Raw genomic sequence first — 22481 nt, forward strand, 5'->3', positions numbered from 1 at the left:
GAGCTTCCAGAAATAAAAAGGCAAGGCAATTTGCTAAATCTGGAAAAGTGTTAGTTCTTTCACATCTTATTTTCTGACATTATTTATAAAGTACTGACATCAATTCTCAAGCTACTAAATTTTATTTTAGAGAAGAAACCAACACAAAAGAAGAGAGGTATAGCATCTTCGATCAGTTCAGTTCAGTTGCTCAGTTGTGTCCAACTTTTTGCGACCCCATGGACTGCAGCATGCCAGTCTTCCTTGTCCCTCATCAACTCCCGGAGCTTGCTCAAACTCAAGATATACATTTGGAAAGCTCTAAATATTCTAAAGTTTGAAAAGTTCTTGATTTCAAATGCCAAGTGTACTTCAGTGGGTGGTGCTGATTTAACCTATGGTTCTTTTTCTTTTTTAAAATAGTGCAGCTTCTAAAATGTTCTCAAACAAAATAATTCAAGAGTTCTGAAATTTAGACTATGAAAATAATTAAGAAAATGCAGAAAGGGCACTGGTAGATTTTTAAAAACTATTTTAATACAAGATTAATAGCAATTTTCTATCCAAATCAGAAATGAAAAATCTTAACCCAAATCATATTCATTTGACAGTCACATAAAATTTTAGGTTTGATTGGTGCACACATTCGTCCTGCATATATGTTATGCATATGCACACAGAGACCTCACTACTACGCCAACTTGAGTTGTCTTTTCATCGAAGTACCTCATTACAAGGCAATGTCAAAGATTTCAGTACCTATGCAACCTTCACTGAGGTTCAAATGGCCCCATGCTAGGCTGAGTCCCGTGCTGTAGCAAACTGTGTTATAGCAAGGCTCCAGGATGCATACAAATCAATACTGTCTTTGTAGAACTTGGCCTAAAACCAAACACTGGCTAATGTCTCCACCAAGGAGGAACACACCGCAAATTTATAAGTTATGGTCTCCTTTACTCTTCTGTTAGCAAAGCTAAACTCCTCCTCTCCTCCCCTCCTTTTTCTAAAGTTAGAAGGCAGATTTGTTAGTGACTGTAAGTAAATGAGTTCGAATTTCTGCAAGGTTTGGATAAGTCAAAACGTGCATTTGCTAACCCTCCCACCATTCCTCCAACCACCTGATAATTAGCCTTGCAAAGAGAAGTAATAAAAGAATCACAACTCAGGAATCTGCTACGGTTTTATTCCTCCTTGAGGACTTTAGTTGGTGTTCAGTGTGTAGCCAAAACATGTATGTAATGGCTAAAGAATTAAAGTAGGCTAATGTCTGCAGCAGGGAATATAAATTAAATATCAGGGTTCTGCGTCCGATAATATTTTCAGAGTGTTTGATTTACAGAATGCTACTTTTGTAATGATTACTGCTTGTCAATGAATAATCATGTTTTTCAGTGTAGGCAAAGTAGTATTTTCTATCCCTTACAATTAAAGCAAGTAATGCAAGATATTGATCTGGTTAAGACACTGTAAGGGAGTCAGATTGCTAGCACTAATGCTGTTCTATAATGGCTCTAATCAAAGTCCTGACTTGACCTTCATTCAAATGAGAGAAGGTCATCATGTCTGTCCTTTAATACAGAACCATAAGCGGAGCTCGAACTCATGAATTTGCAATCCGTTCTTCTCTGCTTAAGACTTTAGCCTCTGTTTAGCTTTTGTTATAACATATACAAAGTATAATATACACCAATTACAGACGTGTATTTCTGTTAGAAAAATACATATTATAACTAAAGAACATGTAAATAGAGGCACTTCAATAAGCTAAGTGTTTGCAGTTATGAGCATCACCCAACTGTTTCTAGCGTCCGATTTCAGTGAGTCTGTTCTTCTCTACTCATAACAGAGATTATGATGTGATTACAGAATTTGGGGGACTTCAAAGCAAAAGAGGGCAGGTCAGGAAAAACAATGGAGTATCATCGCATCCCCTATCACTATGCTAAAATGAGAGAAATTAATTTGGTGGTGCAGGAAAGGGGAAATTCCAAAATACTTACTGGAATGGGTTAACTAGAGTAAACTAATTCCCTTAGGATACAAAAAAATTCTCATGTCAAATTAGTCTAAAAAATCATATGATGGGGTGGGATGATGATAAAAAGCAGGAAGTACAATTTGAATAATATTTTGACCACATCCATGTGGGTGATGACTGCTGTGGCATCATTAACTGATAGTGATGTCAGCTTTCTGCCTGGCTCATATAGTTCACTATAGCTCACCAATATGAATAATATTGATAACAAAGGTATGGAAACAAATGAAGCAGGCATTTATATATTATTGGTGTGTTTAGTGTGTACAGAACATGGGTTCACATTCATTAATATAAGGTGTATTCACATACATGCACAAAACCCTCTGGGGGGAGAAAGCTCAGGGAAAACAAGGCATTCTGATCTATTTCACAGAAAGCAATGCAGAAATATTTTTTCAAAAGGAAAGACTTGGAGCTTAAAGCTATGAAAACAAGTGATGACTCAAATATTCTGGAAAATCAAGATTGATTTAATTTGTATTGCACCTTAATTACTGGAGAAAGACAATACTGATTTCCGAACATAAAATGCAATGAGCAACATAAATAATTGGTCCTTCGTAGAGATGCTTTATGTGTAATTGGTGCTGGGAAGCTGAAGTTTGGCAGTGAAATGAATGGTTTTCTAGAAGTATGGAATGCCGAATTAGATTAAGTGTTAATTTCTTAAAGATTTAAATGAAAAGATGCCACAAAGTCTCTCAGAATCCTACGTTCCATATTTTGTTAGGCATACAATAGCAAGAGATGCTTCTAAATACTTTCAGTTTTGCAAAAGTGCTCAAATATACTTAATACTATTGTGCTGCATGTGTTCTACTTAAGTGTGATGACTAAATCGATAACTAATTATAATTTTGATGAGTATGGAGATAAAAAATATCACTTATGTGTCATGACTGCCAATGGGTTAGTTAACATGTGACTGGCATACTATGGTGTCTTGAAATATTACTTTTTCCCAACCCCAGAAGCATCATAGAAACCAAAAAAATAAAAAACATGGATAGCCAACTGTATTCATAAAGCCCCAGTTTGGTTTATTTTGCTTCTCTCTGTCAAGGGGAGCATCATGCCTGGCTTTGGCACACCTGGTGGAAGAGTTCGGCTATAAATCAGCCTGTTCAATTAGGACATCTCTCCAAGTGCCAAGCAGGAATCCTAGGCTGAAGGCGTTGTCCTGAAAGCAATGGTTTTGCATGAATAACACATTCCTTGCACATACAGTTTCCATGACCGGTACAGTTCTGCACACCCATGGCTCTGCCCATGAGTTAGGTACAGTGTGGAGCATCCAGGGCAAAGCACACTCATGCGAGAAAGGTGTGCCCTGGCAAACTTTTAATAAATGGACAGTTAGATACGTAAAAAGTTCTCTTTCTTGATTCTTGGTGCTCACAGATAATTGAGGAATCCCTTCTCTGAGCAGCACAAAACAAGAAGAGCTGGTTGACAAAACATTTTCGTTACAAAGGTGTGTCAACCCTGAGCTTGGAATTAAGAAGTTAAAATCTGTGATTTATATATATATAGATATAAAAATAGATGATCATACTAAGACTAAAAAAGTGAAAGAAATCTCCATGTCAATACTATATATATATATTTTTTGTCTTGACGTTTTTTGTTGTTGTGAGTTATTTTGTAAGAGAATGCCCTTGTGATGCAGAAACCAATTGACACAAAGTAAATAGTTAAAAATGAAAACTCACTTATGGATCGAATTGTTCAGCGGTTCATTAAAAGAACTCTTCTTTGGGGAGGGTATGAGCACAGGGCAGAAACATTTGATTCGTGTCAAGCCTGTGGCTAAAGCAAAGTGATTGTATTGTTGATGATTGTTTTCATTTCAGACCCTTGAGGGGGATGAGTTCATGCAGGTGTCCACTAGTAACTGAAAATGAAGCAAAAAGTCTGTGCCAATTGGATACAGTGGACAGACACTGTATTATAAAGTGTATAATTAAAAGAATTAAGAAAAATGATGCCATTACTGAAATTGAAGTCGGGCAAGGTAAGAGAGAGATGCTGAGCTGTAGCAAATTTTGCTCTCATAGTAAAGATGGAATTCTAAATTTACCCTCAGTACCTCCAAATCAGCTGGGGCATTGTGTGGTTAGCCTGCAAGACCTCCAAGACAACAGTGTTTCCACTACATGAAAAAAATGTCAAACTTTCTCCCCATAAGCATTTTGTAACCCTGATTTGTTACTGAAAAGCTTACACTGGGAGCTGGCTAGCAATGCCAAACTTACGGCATTAAAGCTCTTTTATTTTTCTCTCTTGTTTGCTTCTTTGTTTCAATTGTAGTTGTCTTGGGGTTTGGCCTGATTTTGTAAGGAAAATGATCTTTTCTTCCTATTTTTTTTTTTAATGGGGGAAAAAAAAACTCACAACATGAGATTCCTTTACTTCTGCAGCATAAAAGCAAATGAAGGTAAGAAAATCTCCTGGTACGAAAGATTTGAGTAAGAATTCTCTAGAATAAACAAGGTCCCCACAGATAGCTGAAGGAAAGAGGAAGCAGTCCAGTCTGGTGCCCAGTACTCTTTGGGAAAACAAAAAGGGAGGCAGAGTACAGTACTGCCCTCTTCTCGGAAACCGGTAAGTTTTTGTGGCATGGTCCACTGTCCAGGGGTGTAAGAAAAGAAGTGAGTTGGCCGTTCCAATAGCTAAAATGCAGTTTCATCTGACCGAAAACCCAGGATTATCTGCACAGTCTCTGCAGTGCCAGGGCGACGCAGACGAGAGATCCTGAGAGCAGGGAGGGGCCCCGCTGGGCGGCAGAAGAGTCTACTTCTCTCCGGTCGGGATCCACCGCGGGGGCCTCTGTGGTGACAAACTCAAACTCTGTCGGACACACGTCATCCATGCACCCACTGCCACTCCCCGAGCCACTGGATTCGTCGCCTGATGTGGACAGATGGAAAAAGAGTTAGAGCCAGGCCAGCAAAGAGTGGGGCACAAAAGAATTTGGGCATGTTGGTAGAAGACCCCCTCACCCCACCCCACTAGGTTTATTTTATTTATTTATTTTTAAAATTTATATGTTTATTTTAATTGGAGGCTAATTACTTCACAAGATTGTAGTGGTTTTTGCCATAAATTGACATGAATCAGCCATGGGTGTACATGTGTTCCCCATCCTGAAACCCTCTCCCACCTCCCTCCCCATCCCATCCCTCAGAGTCATCCCAGTGCGCCAGCCCTGAGCACCCTGTCTCATGCATCGAACCTGGACTGGTGATCTATTTCACTTATGGTAATATACATGTTTCAATGTTATTCTCTCAAATCATCCCACCCTTGCCTTCTCCCACAGAGTCCAAAAGTCTGTTCTTTACATCTGTGTCTCTTTTGCTGTCTCGCATACAGGGTCATTGTTACCATCTTTCTAAATTCCATACATATGCATTAATATACTTTATTGGTGTTTTTCTTTAATGGACAGGTTTGTGATGGATGGGTGGACTGTATCTAAATAAAAAGCAGAGACATCACTATGCTGACAAAAGTCCATTTTATAGTCAAAGCTATGGGTTTTCCAGTAGTCATGTATGGATGTGAGAGCTGGACAAGGTTGAGCGACAAAGAACTGATGCTTTCAAACTGTGGTGCCGGAGAAGACTCTTGAGAGTCCCTTGGACAGTAGAGAGATCAAACCAGTCCATCCTAAAGGAAATGAACCCTGAATATTCATTGGAAGCACTGATGCTGAAGCTCCAATCCTTTGGCCACCTGATGCAAAGAGTCGACTTGTTTGAAAAGATACCTGAAATTATCCAACTAAAAAAACATGGGAATCTCAGATCCAGTGAGAGGCCATACCCACCATGTTGGAATCTGAAATGAATTTCATATTCTGGCCAATATTTCAATTACTTTAACAACTTTCATTCTTTGCTCATTTTCAAAACTCAGAGCCATTGTTCTCAGGAGATATCATGCTTTTAGAAAGGATTTTGAAAGGATATTTTAAAGGAAACCAGTGAAGAGGAAAACCAACAATGGAAGTAAGAAATCAGAGAATGGCAGCAAGTAATTGTGGAAGGCACAGCTGGTTATTACCATTTGGGCACTTTTTCCACTGCTGTTCTCCTCCTAAGTGCAAGGATGGACTCTGACTTGACCATTGGTTGACAAACCATGGCCTGCAGCCCTGCTACTTGTTTTTGTATGGCTCTCAAGCCTGGGCTTCCCAAGTGGCACTAGTGGTAGTGACCCCGCCTGCCAAAGCAGGAGACGCAGGAAATAAAGTTTCGATCCCTGGATTGGGACGATCCCTTGGAAGACAGCTTGGCAACCCTCTCTAGTATTCTTGGCTGGAGAATCCCATGGACAGTGGAGCGTGGCAGGTTACAGTCCATAGGTTTACAAAGAGTTGGACATGAGTGAAAACATTTAGCATGCACACACTCAAGAATGACTTTGTATAATCCCAAGAATCATTTTTATGTATTCAAGTGTTTGAAAAAACACAAATGAGGAATACTATTTTGTGATATGTAAATAGTGTATATCTGAAATCTAAACCTCAGTGTCCGTATGTAAAGTTATACTGGAACACAGCCATGGTCACTCACTTATGGATTGTTTAATTCGGCATTCATTTATGGCCCTCCAAGCTGAACATATTTAATATTTGGCTATTTACAGAAAATTTTGCCATTCTCTGCTTAAAGTCAATGCCCAGGTATCCACCTAGTGTTTTCTCAGCCTGGCATCTTCCCTGCCTGCCCAAAATGCCTTCTGAGACTGCTCTATTCCCACTTCTGACCACTTGTTTCATGATTCTTACACCCTGTATCTCAGACGTGGGTCTCAGGTAAGTCTCCATCCATTCATTACTGGTTGTGGTGGTTTAGTTCCTAAGTTGTGTCTGACTTTTTGCGACTGTATGGACTATAGCCCACCAGGCTCCACTGCCCATGGAATTTCCCAGGCAAGAATACTGGAGTGGGTTGCCATTTCCTTCTCCAGGGAGTCTTCCCAAACCTAGGGATTGAACCTGGGTCTCCAGCATTGACATGAAGATTCTTTTACCAACTGAGCATCCATTACTAACTATGTGAAAGTACTTATCCCCATTTGCAACTCTATTATTTAACTCTTTGCTTTCTTATTCCCTCCCTGAGAATGTACACTTGTTGAGGAAGGGCAGACACTTTGTATATACTGTTCATTTCTGTATCTGCATTGGCTTTAATGATCCCTGGCATACAGTAGGTGAACAATAATAATTACTTACTGAATAATTAAATATGCCTTGGACACTTTTTTCAACTTCTTTGTTTCCTCAACTCAATACCTACTGACAATAACATTTACCTTGTTGAGGATGGTGAAGACCCCCTGATAAAATGTGAGAGCGCCAAACCCAATGTGTGCAATGATGCTTGATAGGAAATATACTGTTCCTCCAGCAAAGACGACTTAGATTTTAACCTGCTGTCTTTTATTTAAGTCAGTTAGCCTTGCTAGGCTCTGCTTGTTCACCTGTGAAAATGAGAATAATCCTACCTACTTCATAGAATGGTTACAGGGTGAGATAAGTGTTATAAGTGAGATAATGTTCCTGGGAGTGCTTAGGAAACGTAGTAGTGGTAAACACAGTAATGACATTTACTATTTCCCCCGTGTACTCCATGGAGTCCATTCAACAGCCCTAAATGTCTCCCTGCTGGTCTGAAATGGTGATGTATATATTGAGCTGCTCCAAGAAGACCAGTGCCATCTTGGCTGCTAGACAGTGGTACTTAAGAAAAGCCAAGGTGATGTCAGGACTCTTCCAATACCTCCCACTAAGCAAGGCTCAACTCAGCACAACTTTATTTATTAAAATTTTTTTTGAACTTTTTTTGGCTATGTCACATGACATGCAGAATCTTAGTGCCCGGACCAGGAATTGAACCATATCCCCTATAGTAGAAGTTCGATGTCTTAACCACTGGATCAGCAGGGAAGTCCCAGTGTAATTTTTGTTTTCTTAATGAGACATCTAAAATACCACATAAGAACACTTGAATATACTATACTGGCTTCTTAACATTTTCTCTAGTTTATCTTTAGTCGTTTTCACAAGGGGGAAAATGCCCATTAATTAAATTCAGAGATATCACAATTGCTAAGGGAATTGTTTTACACACTGGCATTATGAACAAGAAGTTACATAACCTTTACAGAGATATTATTGAGGTGATTTAGAATATTAAAAATGTGGTAAGCAAATAATGACAGGAAATTCTAGCTGAGAAAAATAATGGCTCCATCTCTTTCTGAAAAGGAATCACAAATGCAGGTATTTAAGGGGTGAGTTTTAAAAATGTCAGAAGCAATAATGGTGATGATGACTATAAGATATGATAGTGGTTTATAAGACAGACAGTATCCTAAAATAAGCTTCCGTGGTGGCTCAGATGGTAAAGAATTTGCCAGCAATGCAGGAGACCTGGCTTCGATCCCTGGATCAGGAAGATTCCCTGGAGAAGGAAACGGCAATCTATTCCAGTATTCTTGTCTGGGAAATCCCATGGACAGAGGAGCCTGGTGGGTGATAGTCCATGGGTCAAAAAGAGTCGGGCATGACTGAACGACTAACACTTTCACTTTCATCCTAAAACAGGAGGTTAAGTTTGGTGCTGAGGTTACAGCAAAGTGATACTGAGTGTTGCTGATTTTAATTTTCTTTTTGGGGGAAATGGAGCAGGATGTCTTCTCCAGGACATATCTTAAGTTTTGCCGATTGATATGTATACAACCTCTTTAGGTCAGAGAGGAGAGAGAACCAAGGCCAACATCAACTAATTCTCATGTGCCTTGAATTATTTAATCCAATAGTCATTCTCTGATGACAAAGTGCTTTATTAGACAGAGAAGATAGAAAAGATAAATTGAAAGGAGTGAAGCTAAGAAATGAACAGGGGAGAAGCAGCAAAGGCTGAAACCTAGTGTAATTTTCTCTTCTGAAGAGGGAAGGAGACATTTAGCAAAGAGCAGAGAAATACTGGGAGGACTGAGAAAGTTTACAGCAAGTTTATCAGGTTGGCAATGATCCTGCACTTAGAAAGTTAATTTTTGAGTTATTTTAAGTGGAATTAAGCTCCAAAAATTTTCTTCAGGGGAAAACTCAGTAGAATGATGGTTAAGACTCAGATGACTTCATGTCTCCCATCTGTAACTTGTTTCTTTCTATCTCATTAATTCAAGCACATAGCATCATCTTTTGCTTCAGTGACCAAATTATAGAATCACTGGCAACTCCACATCTTATGTTCAAGGAATCTTCTCCCAAGAACTCTCTCTATAAGAATATATATTAAAAAAAAAAAAAACAGAAAACAAACAAACAAACTAAAAAAAAACACCCTTGCTTTTATAGTTACACATCTAGAAGCCACTTAGACAAAACCCAAATATGGTTACTTTCATTCAACATGTACTTAATAGTCTTTCAAAATCACTTTTGGTATTTTGTAATCTTAATAAAATAGTCAGCATTTTGGTATTTCACTCAGGATTTCAGATACAAGTCAGTGGGTCTTGTATGTGCACAATTAGAGAGAGAACAATGCAACTGACTTCATGGCACATGAGATATTCATCTTAGCTCCTTTACACATGGCCTCAGACGAACCTCCCAACAATCCTAACTCAGGTATGCTTCCCTGAAGTGATCTTGAGTGATCGTGAGGACATTCTCTTGGTGGTTGGGAGGAAGGATGGAAGTTTGAGGCAGACACATAAATGCTGATGGGGAAGGGGGAGGGGAAAACATTACTTTGCTGTCTTGTAGTTAAAGGATTAACTGGCAGACAAAACTGAACTTTAGTTTTGGTACAGTTGAATGTCAGCCACTGAAACTACTCCTTAGGAGCAGCTATGATTTTAGTCGTATCCTAAAGAAAGATCAGGGCTCTCTGCCCTATAAAGAACTTTGCAGATGAGGTAAGAATGACACAAAAGAGCCAAGGCACACATTGCTCTTAAAGAAAAATTATGATAAACTTATTCATAAAACAAAGACAGGCTTACAGACTCAGAGAACGAACTTACGGTAATCAGGAGGAAAGTGGGGAAGGATTGTTTGGGAGTTTGGGATCACTAGGTACACACTGCTATATTGAAAATGAATAAGCAGCAAGGACTAACTGTATAGCACAGGGAATGATGCTCAATATTCTGTGATAACCTAAATGGGAAAAGATTTTGCAAAATAATAGACACATGTATATGTATAACTGAATCACTTTGCTGTACACCTGAAACCAAAACAACGTGGTTAAACATCTCTGTTGATGTTGAGTCGCTAAATTTTGTCTGACTCTTTGCAACCCCATGGACTGTAGCCCACCGGGCTCTTCTGTCCATGGGGTTTCCCAGGGAAGAATACTGGAGTGGGTTACCATTTCCTCCTCCGGGGGAATCTTCCTGACCAAAGGATCGAACCCGAGTCACTTGCATGTCCTGCATTGGCAGGCAGACTCTTTACTGCTGAGCAATCAGGGAAGCTCTCTAAATGACAAGTCTCCAATACAAAACAAAAATTAAAAAAAAAATAAAAATAAAATTCTTTCTTTAAAAAAAACAAATGACAGAATCATCTTCTATAGCGGTTTTCACTCTGGAGGGTGCTGATAAAGGCTATCTTACTCGTGTCCTGGAAGTTGACGTCATTGCCATTGTATGCGTTCTTCAGTTTGTTGGTCATCACACGGAGAGCCATGATCTGCTGCCTGATGAACGTGTCAGGCCGCGTGATGTCCACGTCCACCTCCGGGTTGTTGATCTGGTTGGTCAGCCCGTCATTCATGATCTCAGGCAGGTACCTGCAGGGCACAGAGAGAGAAACCAGTTGGGGTGAGGCAGGAGGCACCTTGAAACCAGATTCTGTCACGCTCTTTCTAACAGTGAACCCGAACGTCAGCAAAACCTGGGCTTGGTTTCCTGGAAAAAACGCCAAACAGTGAATACAAGGCATACGTTTTCCCAGAGAGAGACATGGCTAAAATGGCTTCAGAGCTGTCTCTAAATGGCACTGAATTCTCATGTAGGCTTGCCTACAAATAAATGCTCATCTAAGGACTTCCAGAAATTATTCCTTAAAATTAATTACTCTGTCTCCCTCCATCCCAAACGTTAAGATGGTTAAGTCAAGGACTTGACAGCTCACTCAGTGATCCTGTGAATTTTGCTAGTAGGACCTGAGCTTGTAAATTATACGTGACCTTAGAGGGTTTCCTTGTACGAGGGTGCTCTTCCTCAATCGAGGAGGTCTGATTCCAGGTTTTAATCAGAACAAACTTCTGGATACAAAAAACCATCTTTGGAAAGTTGGAGGAGCAACCAGTGATCATTGGAATATTTTAAATGTCCATTAGGATTTTTATTTTGTACTAGAATCTTGGGTCTAACTCATCACTGAGTAGAAGAGTAAAATCTAATGTCAAATTTATATCACCATTTTTTAAAACTTGTGCTCGTGTCAAATTGTCAGTCCTTCCAATGTCAACTGCTTAAGCTGCCCATGTGTGTTTATACCAGCAGAGACTGAAGATCTTAGCAAAGTGCTTGCAGCGCCAGACTCCTTACTCTTGTGACCCATCTGCTTTCAGGCCCTCTCCTCCTCTCACAAGGTTCTCACACATACAGCTTCTTTCCTGTTTCCTGTGTCCTGAGTTGGAGTTCAGAGGGCTACAGCAGCTTCAGAATTCCTTGCCTCCCCTTACCTCCGTCTTTCCATTCTAGCGCATCCTAAATGACCTGTCTGGCTAAGCTTCACAAAATACTGCTTTCATCACGTCACTCTTCTGTATCTAATCTCCATGGGGTGCTTACTTAATGCCCGTCATTGTGCTAAGCACTTTACCTGCATTACAAAAATGCGATTTCCCAGCAAATCTAGGAGGTAGGTACTATTTTATCCCCATTTTGTGTAATAGAAAATGGAGGCTTAGTTACTGTGCAAAGTCACAGAGCTAATGGATCTAACTTCAGAGCCCATGTGTCCAAACACTGCATCATATTGCCTGTTTGATCACAAACTCCAATTCACACTTTATGGCTCAGCACTCCAAGCCCATTTCTACCTCATCTCTACTTTCTCAGGCTTCAATTCTCCTTTCAAGGGGCACTCCTTGCCTTATGCAATCTTTCGCAGGGATTCATCTTATCTTTGCTGGCAATGTACTTTTCCATTTAAGTTCCAAATATCTTTAAAGACCCAGGTCAATCCTCACTTTCTCTTTAAGATGTTTTCCAGCTTTTAGGGACCTGCCCATTCTTTCCTGCTTCCCAGTTGGCACAGTGGTAAAGAATCTGTCTGCCAATGCAGGAGATTTGAGTTTGATCTTTGGGTGGGGAAGATCCGGGGGGATCTTCCTAAATGCCATTTCCTAAATGGCAACCTACACCAGGATTCTTGTCTGGAAAATCTCATGGATGGAGGAGTCTGGAGGGCTACAGTCCACTGGGTCCCAAAGAGTCGGACAGGACTTAGTGACTTAGCATGCACGCCATTCTTTCATAGGGCTTCCAAGTTCGGCAGGGTATTTTGGGCACTGCACCAAGTCATCTGCTGAGAGAGGGAGATGGGGCTGAAGGCCAGCCTGAATGCACCTGCAGGGCACCATTCACCAAAAGGGGTGCCTTTTTCTTTCCTTTCCTTTTCTTCTGTGGGAATCTTTTTAGTTTAGAAAATTTCACTATACACCAAAGTAAAGACAATAGTGTAATGAACCCTTGCATACCCATCTGGGTGCTTTTTTCCCCCTAATTCCTACAAAGGCACTATATTTGTCTGGGTCCTGGCAAGAAACAGATGGCACACTCAAAGGAGCAATAAAGAGAGTTAAAGAAGAGACAGTTTACAGAGGTGTGAACGGGGTTGAAGGAAGCCAATGTGATGAAGAACTCTGGGGCTGGCAACAGTAGAACGGCCAGAAGGGATGGAGCTGTTACCAGAATGCACCAGCTCTGAAGCCACGGAATGTGGCCGGAAGATGCTGCAGCTGCCAAAGCAAGGTCCCTCAAGGAGGGAGCAGAGGGAATGATATTCTGACCTCTCCAGTTCCTCCTTCTGACCTCTGGCTGCTGCCTCCCATTGGCTGAAACCAACTGGAAACCAGAAGGAAGGGTTATCCAGCTGATGTGATATGTAGATGTTCTCCTTTAGGACACAGACCAAGGTTGGAAGGACGAAGAGTAGATTTCAAGGAGGGCGGGGGGTGCCAGAACATCCAGCCCAGGCATCTGATGGACTGGTGGCAGCCCTGCCTAGTTGCTATCATTAGCATTCTTCAACCGCCTCTCCTGATGTGGCTTGAAAGCTGAAAAAAACTTCCCTTCCTCAGAGAAGGTGGGATGATATGAGAGAGTAGTATTGAAACATATACACTGAAAGTGAAAGTTGCTCAGTCGTATCCGACTCTTTGAGACCCCATGGACTGTCCATGGAATTCTCCAGGCCAGAATACTGGAGTGGGTAGCCTTTCCCTTCCTCAGGGGATCTTCCCAACCCAGGGATTGAATCCAGGTCTCCTGCATTGCAGGTGGATTCTATACCAACTGAGCCACAAGGGAAGCCCACTACCTTATGTAAATGAATATCTAGAGGGAGTCTGATGTATAATGCAGGGAGCCCAAAGTCAGAGCTCTGCGGCAACCTAGATGAGTGGGATGGGGAAAGAGGTGGGAGGGAGGTTCATGAGGGAGGGGGCATATGTATTCCTAATGCTGATTCATGTTGATTGTATGGGAATAACCATCACAGTATTGTAAATTAATCATCCTCTAATTAAAATAAATATATTAAAAATAAAAAATTTTCCCTTCCTCTATTTTGTCCTTCCTATGTACATGTACTCATACAATATATTTGTGCTTAAAATTCTTCCCCTTCCTGCAGGTTATTTTGCAAGTTTCCAAAACCAAAGGCTCTGTCTGTCAGCCTCCAAAAGAAGAAATAAAAACACACAAAGAAACGTTTATATTTAAGCCATTTTTCAGGTAATGAAATCTTATGCCTGATGTGTTTGTACACGAACTGGTTTACCCATCCCCACCCAGGGGCCGAACCTGGGTCTCCTGCCTTGCATGCAGATTGTTTACCATCTGAGCCACCAGGGAAGCCCCATTTTACATTAGAGGTCTCTGAATAAGCTCCATGTCTTTATCCATATCTTGAACAACCAAGATGATCATGAACATTCATGATATTCATTGTATAATGAAAAATAAAACATACAGAGTGCACTGCAAATTCTGGTCCATAAAACTTCACCATATTTACTGCCTTAAAAAAATGTCCTAATTGAAATGAAGAAGAGTCAGGGAGCTATATTTATTTTTAAAGTGTAACTTCTATGCTGCCTTTTCATATATCTGGTATACCAATAAAACTTTGTTAGATTCTGAGATTGTTTTCCTGATATACATTCTGAAATATGACGTTGATTGACTATTACTGACATTCAATTATATGTGCCAGGTTTGGTGAGTTCTACCTAATCACTAAAGCCCATTGAAATACACAACCCACGGGTCGGCCAGCCTCTGCTGGCACAGAAGTGGAGGGGCTAAAAGGTGCTCATGGGTTCTGGTGTTGTCCCTTAACATTCTGAACAGTGATCCCTGTGGCTGTACCTGTGCTGAGTCAGAGGAGGGCTTTGTTTCTTTCAGCTGCTGTGTGCATGGCCCAGCTAGCTGAGACTCATTTATCAGAAGCCGACTGCGATAGCTTACATGGGAACGCTACCCTTGGGAGTTTGAGCACACAGGAACAATACAAGACTGCCAAAGAAACCCAGCCTCTAACTGCATCTGCCGATGCTCAGCCACTTACAATAAAAACAAGTAACAATGCACCTATGTCCTTAAGAACCTTTCTTCCTTTCAGTGTATTCAAAGGGGAACTTTAGAGACTATATGGAAACTTACACTGAAAAACACAGTTGGAAAAGAAAATGGCCACGTTGTCACCCCAGGGGCATATCCAGAGGCCATATCTGTGGATGTCCAGAGTGCAGCCTGGGGGACACCTGGAAGCCCAGTTCAGCGCCAGCCCAGTTATTTGTTGCCTCTCTTGTTTGATCTCTTTGTGCTGTGTGCTGTGCTTAGTCGATCAGTCAAGTCCGACTCTTTGTGACCCCATGGACAGAGGAGCCTGACAGGCTGCAGTCCATGGGGATTCTCTAGGCAAGAATACTGGAGTGGGTTGCCGTGCCCTTCTCCAGGGGATCTTCCTAACCCAGGGATTGTGAACCCAGGTCTCCTGTGTTGCAAGCAGATTCTTGACCATCTGAGCCCCTGGGGAAGCTATCCTGCAAGAATGGATGCACCTTTGAGCCCATAATATTCTTCCCTTTATTAGATCTTGCACCAGCTCTTTGATGTGAGGGCATTTTTGTACCGTCATGGTTCTGGGAGACATGGGAAGGGAGGAGAATGTTGCTACAGAGAGCCCAGGTTCTGAGGCTGGCTCCACATTTAACTGGGGCAGGGAAAGCCCAGAAGTGACCAACTGGAGAGGTGTCACTATTTGCCACTACCTAGTGCTATGGTGTGGAAAGTAAGTGGCATCCGGGAAGAGTCAAGCATAGCTTCCCAATTTTGTTACCCTCAATTTTGTAAGACCACATGTAGGGGCTAAATCATTGGCAGTTTGGCAGAATTACATATCTTCTCATCTGCTATGGTCGGCTTGCTTGCATTCTCCCCAGATCCACCTGTTGAAAACCTGATGCCCAAAGTGATAGGATTAGATGGAGAGGCATTTGATCAAGAAGGCTCTGTGCTCGTGATTGGGACTAGAGCCTTTACAAAGAGGGCCACACAGGGCTTCCCAGCCCCTCTGCCAGGTGAGGATATGACTAGACGTCTTCCCAGAAGGGGTTCTGGTGGAGGATATCACTGTGGAGCTTGTGTGATGAGTGACTTGGCCAGCACAGCAGGCATGCCGGACCCAGGACGCTGCTGTCAGTGGGCTCGGGATGGATGGAGCATGGAGAAATATCAACTCCTGCTCAAGCTAGAGGGAACGTAAAATGCCGCAGCACTATGGAAAACAGTATGGCAGCTCTTCAAAACAGTAAAAATAGAGCTACCATCTGATCCAGCAATTTCACTTCTGGGTATATATCCAAAAGAATTTAAAGCAAGGACTCAAATAGATATTTCTCTGTTGACAGCAGCATTATTTACAACAGCCAGAAGTGAAAGCTAACCAGGTGCCCACTGACAGATGAATGCATAAGCAAAAAGTGGTCTATACATAAAATAATTCAGCCTTACAAAGGAAGAACAGGAATTCCTGGTGGTCCAGTGGTTAGGACCCCATGCTTTCACTACCGAGGACTCAGGTTCAATCCCTGGTCAGGAACTAAGATCTGGTAAGTTTGGCAAACCATATGGCACAGCCAAAAAAATAAAAAAATTCTGACACATGTTAACGTGCCAACAGGGGAAGACAGAGGATAAGATGGTTGGATGGCATCACTGGCTCAATGGACAGGAGTTTGAGCAAGCTCCGGGAGATGGTGAAGGACAGGGAAGCCTGGCGTGCTGCAGCCCATGGCATCACAAAGAGTCGGACATGACTGAGCGACTGAACAACAACAAAAACGACAACATGCCAACATGGATGAATCTTAAAGACATCATGCTAAGTGAAATAAGCTGATCACAGAGGCACAAATGTATAATTTCACTTATGGAAGGTACCTGAAATAGTCACATTTGCAGACATAAAGCAGAATGGTGGTGGCTGGGACTGGCAGCGGGGAAGGGAAGTGTGGGGAATTATTGTTTGAGTGTGGAGCTTTAGCTGAGGAAGGTGAAGATTTTTGTGGATGGATGGCAGTGATGGGTGCACAACCCTGTGAATGTACTTAATGCCACTGAACTGGACACTTGAAAAATGGCAGAAATGTTAAAATCCAAGTTATATATGTTTTACCACAGTTTTAAAATTTCTAACTTTTAAGTACCATTTTTCTAAAGTTCTTGAGAACTTTTCTATTTTTCCTTTCTCCATTTTTCTGGGCTGCTGCAAAGTGGTATTATTCAAAACATACTATGACTTTAGGTTTTAAGTGGACTTATAAATTCTTGAAGACTTTTGAGCTGGAGTTGTCTGTGGCCTTAGGTACTTCAAAGAGATGGGACACTGAGACATGGTCAAATGCACAGAGGCTGACCCAGGACACCTGAGATCTCTCTGGAATCCAGCTGTGTGATTATGGGTAACTAACTTGGCTACTATATATATGCACTATATTTATATGTGTATATGTATATAATGTGAAAAGTGAAAGTAGAAGTGTTAGTTGCTCAGTCATGTTCGACTCTTTGCAACTCCATGGACTGTAGCCCACCAGGCTTCTCTGTCCATGGAATTCTCTAGGTAAGAATCCTGGAGTGGGTTGCCATTTCCTTCTCCAAGGTGTCTTTCTGACCCAGGGATTGAAACTGGGCCTCCTGCATTGCAGGCAGATTCTTTACCTACTGAATCACCAGGGAAGCCCATATATCGTATATATATATATATACACACTATATATGTATATACATAGTAAGTAGTGTATACACACACACACACACACACACACAGTACTATCCATATAATATAAAAGCCATTATATAAGGGATATAACTGTATGTATATATCTGTATATATAATATTTACCTTGTTTGTTTCATAAGCTGCCATATTAAGTAAAGTGATATGAAATTGCTTGACAAATATAATACACTATACAATTGCAATGCATCCTTATGAAAATTAAGTTGTTAACATAGCTCCCTCAAATGCTGAACCTGTTTCTTAGGAGGGCTGACAGCAGCAGAATTCCAAGCTTTAAAGCCTGGATTCATGGACAGAATAGTGATTTGCTGTGGCTTTCCTCCAGCTGGAGGATGTGGGGCATGAAATGGCCTGGAACCCTTGGAGGACACACCGCTCATTGGTTGTGCCAGTGAACAGAAGCTAAACTCTTTGACTTGGCTTCTCAACTCATTGGCAGGAGCTGCCGACACCATCCTTTCTTGGTAGAACCGGAGTCAGCAGACTCCAGGGTGGGAGGGAGGAAAGACCCACGAGCCAGGCCCCAGGGCTCCGAGCTGCCGACACAACATGCTTCTTTCCTCCTGTCTGTAGCCATGTTTCTTATCATTTCCACGAGGGGCACACAGTATCCCGCTCCCCCCAAGGCAGTCAGCCTTCGTGGGGTCTTCCCTCCTGAACATCCCAGAGAAGGGAACCGGGCTTTTAGCTATGCCAGGTTGGAGAGTCGCCTGTTCTCATCCCAGACAGGCTTCCCACTTTCCCCAGGTGCTTGCCCGGCTGCGTATACATCAAATATTTTACAGTTCTTTCAAACACAGCTGGACTGCTTTGGACATACCCTGCAATCAGACTAAGACAATACTCCAGATCTGCCAAGTTGCTGTCTCTGACACATTTCTCATCACTACGCACCATTTCACCACTCTGCCAGCTGCTCGCATGTGCCCACTCATGACTTCCTAGTTTTTTCGCTTAGTCAATCCATTTGGTGGCTGCTGAGAGTGACTGACCTATTTTCTAGATTTTTCTACTTTTCCTATTTCCTACAATTTACTGTATTTACCTCCTGGCCTCAGGGAGGATTTCCTTGGGGGACACAGTTATTTCTGTGAGGATCAGATGCCTTAAAAGACAGCAAAGACTCCTGGCAAAAGCTGCGTTACCAACGGATCCAATTAATCCTTGTCTCCCAGCCGGCCTCTTGATGGCCTCCTCGTGTCCGACTCTGTGCGACCCCATAGACGGCAGCCACCAGGCTCCCCCATCCCTGGGATTCTCCAGGCAAGAACACTGGAGTGGGTTGCCATTTCCTTCTCCAATGCATGAAAGTGAAAAGTGAAAGTGAAGTCGCTCAGTCATGTCCGACTCTTCGAGACCCCATGGACTGCAGCCTACCAGGCTCCTCCATCCATGGGATTTTCCAGGCAAGAGTACTGGAGTGGGGTGCCATTGCCTTCTCCGGAAAAGACACAGTTCTGGCTAAATACTAGCTGACAAGGACGGAACCAGGAAGCTGTCTTGCCAACTTTAAAGGGAGAAAAGAAAGAGTATGGCTATAACTAACTCAAGAAACCCTGAAGACTCTGAGATTGTCTATGTTCTGTCCTGGGATCCATAGGCTTTGGGGACCTGCCTCAGACTGGATTTCATCACATTCCTCCTGCACCATCCCATTATCTTCTACATTCCCTTTTTCTTTTTAACATCTGTGAGCTTAGAAAAAGGATCCCTGTGAAGAGAACAAAGTCCTCATGAAAGACACAGGTGATGTGATTCAACATGGTTATGTCAGTTGGGTCATTTGTAGAGACATAAATGAGCCTAGAGTGAAGTTAAGTCAGAAAGAGAAAAACAAGTATTGTATAATAATGCATATGTGGGGAATCTAGAAAAAAAAATGGTACAGATGAAACTATTTCCAGGGCAGGAATGGAGACACAGATGTAGAGAGTGAGATGTGTGGACGTGGGGAGGAGGTTGGGGGGACGGGTAGGATGAATTGGGAAACCTGGGATTGACCTACATGCACGTGTGTGCCAAGTTGCTTCAATCATGTCTGACTCTTTGTGACCCTGAGGACTATAGCTTACCAGGTTCCCCTGTCCATGGGATTCTCAAGGCAAGAAAACTGGAGTGGGTTGCCATGCTGTCCTCCAGGAGACCTACCCGACCCAGGGATTGAACCTGCATCTCTTATGTCTGCTGTATTGGCAGGTGGGTTCTTTACTGCTAGTACCACTTGGGAAGCCCTGTAGACAATGTTTGTGTCCTGCTAAGATCTATAGATTGAAGCCCTAAAACTCAGTGTGATGGTATTGTGGGGTCATGGGGAGGTAATTAGATCATGAAGGTGAAGCCCCTATGATGGAATTAGCACCCTTACAAGAAGAGGAAGAGACCAGAGCCCTCTCTCCCTCCGCCACTTGAGGGCACAGCTCAGAACAACTGCTTGGAAGTGGGCTCTTATTAGAACCCAGCCTTGTTGACTTCTAGCCTCCAGACTATGAGAAAATAAAATTTTGCTTAAGGTCTCCAGTCTATGGCAGCATTGTTACAGCAGCATGAGCTAGGACACTAATTGAATGCGGTTTCAAAAGCATCCATTGAATCCAGGGATTCAAAGCATCCATTCTTGGCCCCCAAGGGCATCTCATGAGAGACCAGAGGTTTGTGGAGACAGTATCCTGTCTTGAGAAAGCTGTGCTGCATTTCCAAGTCAAAATTCCCTCTTGATGCACTTGTGAAGCTTAAGCAATTTGTTGTCGAGATGACTTTAACCTGGCTCGGGCTCAGCTATCTTTAGTGCGTGATGTTCCGTATGAACCACACGACCTGCCTAATCTAGTTGCTGTTGCCATTTGTAATAGAAGCAAAAGCCCATTAAAGGAAACATCAAGGGTATCCTTGAAGGTGAAGAGAAAACAGCAAATCGTAACATGTTCCCCAAGGCTTGTGCGTGAACTGAAAAAAGGGAATATCTTACATATTAATAGAAACTTAAAGGAGGCCTGCCGAGATGAAACACAGGACTGTGTGAATCTGAATATCAGATCGACAACGAATCCTTAGTGTGAGTGTGTTCCACTTGGTGTCCGCTTTTCTTAGGTGCCAAAGCTGGCAACTCTGCCTTTGAGCCCTGCTACTCAAAAATGCGATCCCTGGACCAGAAACCCTTGCTTCCCTGGGAAACATATTAAAAACGTAGAATTCAGTTCCATCGCAGACTTACTGAATCAGAATCTGCATTTTTTAACAAAACCCCCCAGATTTTAGTCTGTCCATTTGAGAGGTGCTGCTTTAGAGGTTACCAGCTATTCTCACAGACTTTATTGCATTGGTCTTTAGAATTGTCCCAACAGGGTGGCAAGGGAAGGAGAAGTAGACGAGGACCTTTCCTGACCACCTGGTCCTGTTGTCAAAATGGAGGTTTCCATGCTGACAGGGTCACGGGCGTGCCCACAATTTCCTCCCATCAGAGGGCACACTCTCTTCCTGCTACCTGACCTTCTGTTTCCAGACCTGCTGGGCTACTGAAGCACACTGAGATCTGCCAGAGATGGATGAAGGTGAGAGCAGGAATGAAGATGGGCCCATGTTCTAGGGGAGACACTGCTCATACATCCTTGACCATCACCTCAACGCAGCCGCTCTTACCCTGCAGTTGCCATAGCAGCCACATCTGTGTGTATCCTGTTTTGTGTCAAAGTCATCACTAATTTCAACAGGCGATATTCATTTTGTAATAGCTATTATAAAACAATACATACTGGGGGAAAACAATGCATACTTGGGGACACAGAGTGACATATCTATTGTAGGAGTCATTTTGATTTTGGAAATGTTAACATATGAAATAGACATGCTTCTGAATCAAGGAAGTACAGTAGAGAGCTTAGAGCAGCATTCAGAAAGCAATCAGGAGAAAAATGGGTGATGACAGACAAGTCTGAGCAAGTACTTAGGATAAAAGGGCTGCAGAGACTGTGGTTAAAGGAATTGGAAGGATGAAATATTGTACCAAGAGGAAGAAATATCTAGGTTACTGGCAGCCTCATCTCACAGGCCTGAGTTTTAAAACTCCAGACAATTTCTATCAATGCTAGTTAACATTGCTGTTCCACACTTGATAGATTTTTTTTTGAAATAAAAGTTCTGTTTCTTTTGTTTCACAGGGTGACAAGAATAACCTTTCTTTTTTTTTTTTACAAGCATTTCTAAACATTTCAGAAGGCCTTTCATTTGAAAGTCCATACTTCAAAAATAGGGAAAAAATACCTTGTCTGCATTACAAATAGATTTTTCAACTTACAAAATAGTTCAGTGGAATTTTTTTTTTAGTGACAACTTCTCTCCTGTGTTCCTAGATCAATTAATATTTGGATGAGAAGAAAGCTTTAATTAAATTTAACCCAACAAGTCTGTATTGGTTATCTACTTACAAGGTTATTAAATATAAAGTTATAATATTAAGAGTTCATTATAATGGAAGAAGTAAAAAGAAGAGAACTAAGAAAACCCTGTGAAATTATAACTTTTCAATGGAAGTATAATTTGAGTCACAAATATTTGCCAGTGTTATCTTTTTATTAATACATTGGGTTGAAGTCTGGAATATTCCTGCAAATGATTTTATTGTATTAAATTTGATGATTTCCCTCACCTGCATAAAATCCTCTAATGGCTTCTCATGGACTCAGGATAAAATTCAAATCTGGTCCCTGAGTACTGAGCAGGTGTGTCTCCTGGCTATGTGGTCCTTTCCAACCCACAGGCCAACGGGACTGTACTTAAAGTTCCAAAGTCCACTGTCCTGCCTCCAGTAGCTCTGCTTTTTCATGTGACACCCCACTGCCATCACATAGTACTTAATTGACAGAGCTTTGCACAGCGCCTGGGCTGAGG

General features: G+C 41.9%; 1 protein-coding gene across 1 annotated transcript in view; it reads right to left on the minus strand.

The window, feature by feature from the left end:
- Nucleotides 1-3964: 3964 nt before the first annotated feature.
- GPC6 (glypican 6) overlaps nt 3965-22481 on the minus strand; it is a 1065422-nt gene continuing 1046905 nt past the window's right edge. Inside the window, exons 8-9 of the mRNA XM_010845866.1 lie at nt 10670-10845; nt 3965-4930 (exon numbers count right to left, since the gene is read on the minus strand). Coding sequence (XP_010844168.1) covers nt 4728-4930; nt 10670-10845 — 379 coding nt within the window. The 3' untranslated portion in view covers nt 3965-4727. The remainder of the gene's footprint in view (nt 4931-10669; nt 10846-22481) is intronic.

The sequence above is a fragment of the Bison bison genome, unplaced genomic scaffold, assembly GCF_000754665.1.
Source record: "Bison bison bison isolate TAMUID 2011002044 unplaced genomic scaffold, Bison_UMD1.0 scf7180017864225, whole genome shotgun sequence".
Lineage (NCBI taxonomy): Eukaryota > Metazoa > Chordata > Mammalia > Artiodactyla > Bovidae > Bison > Bison bison.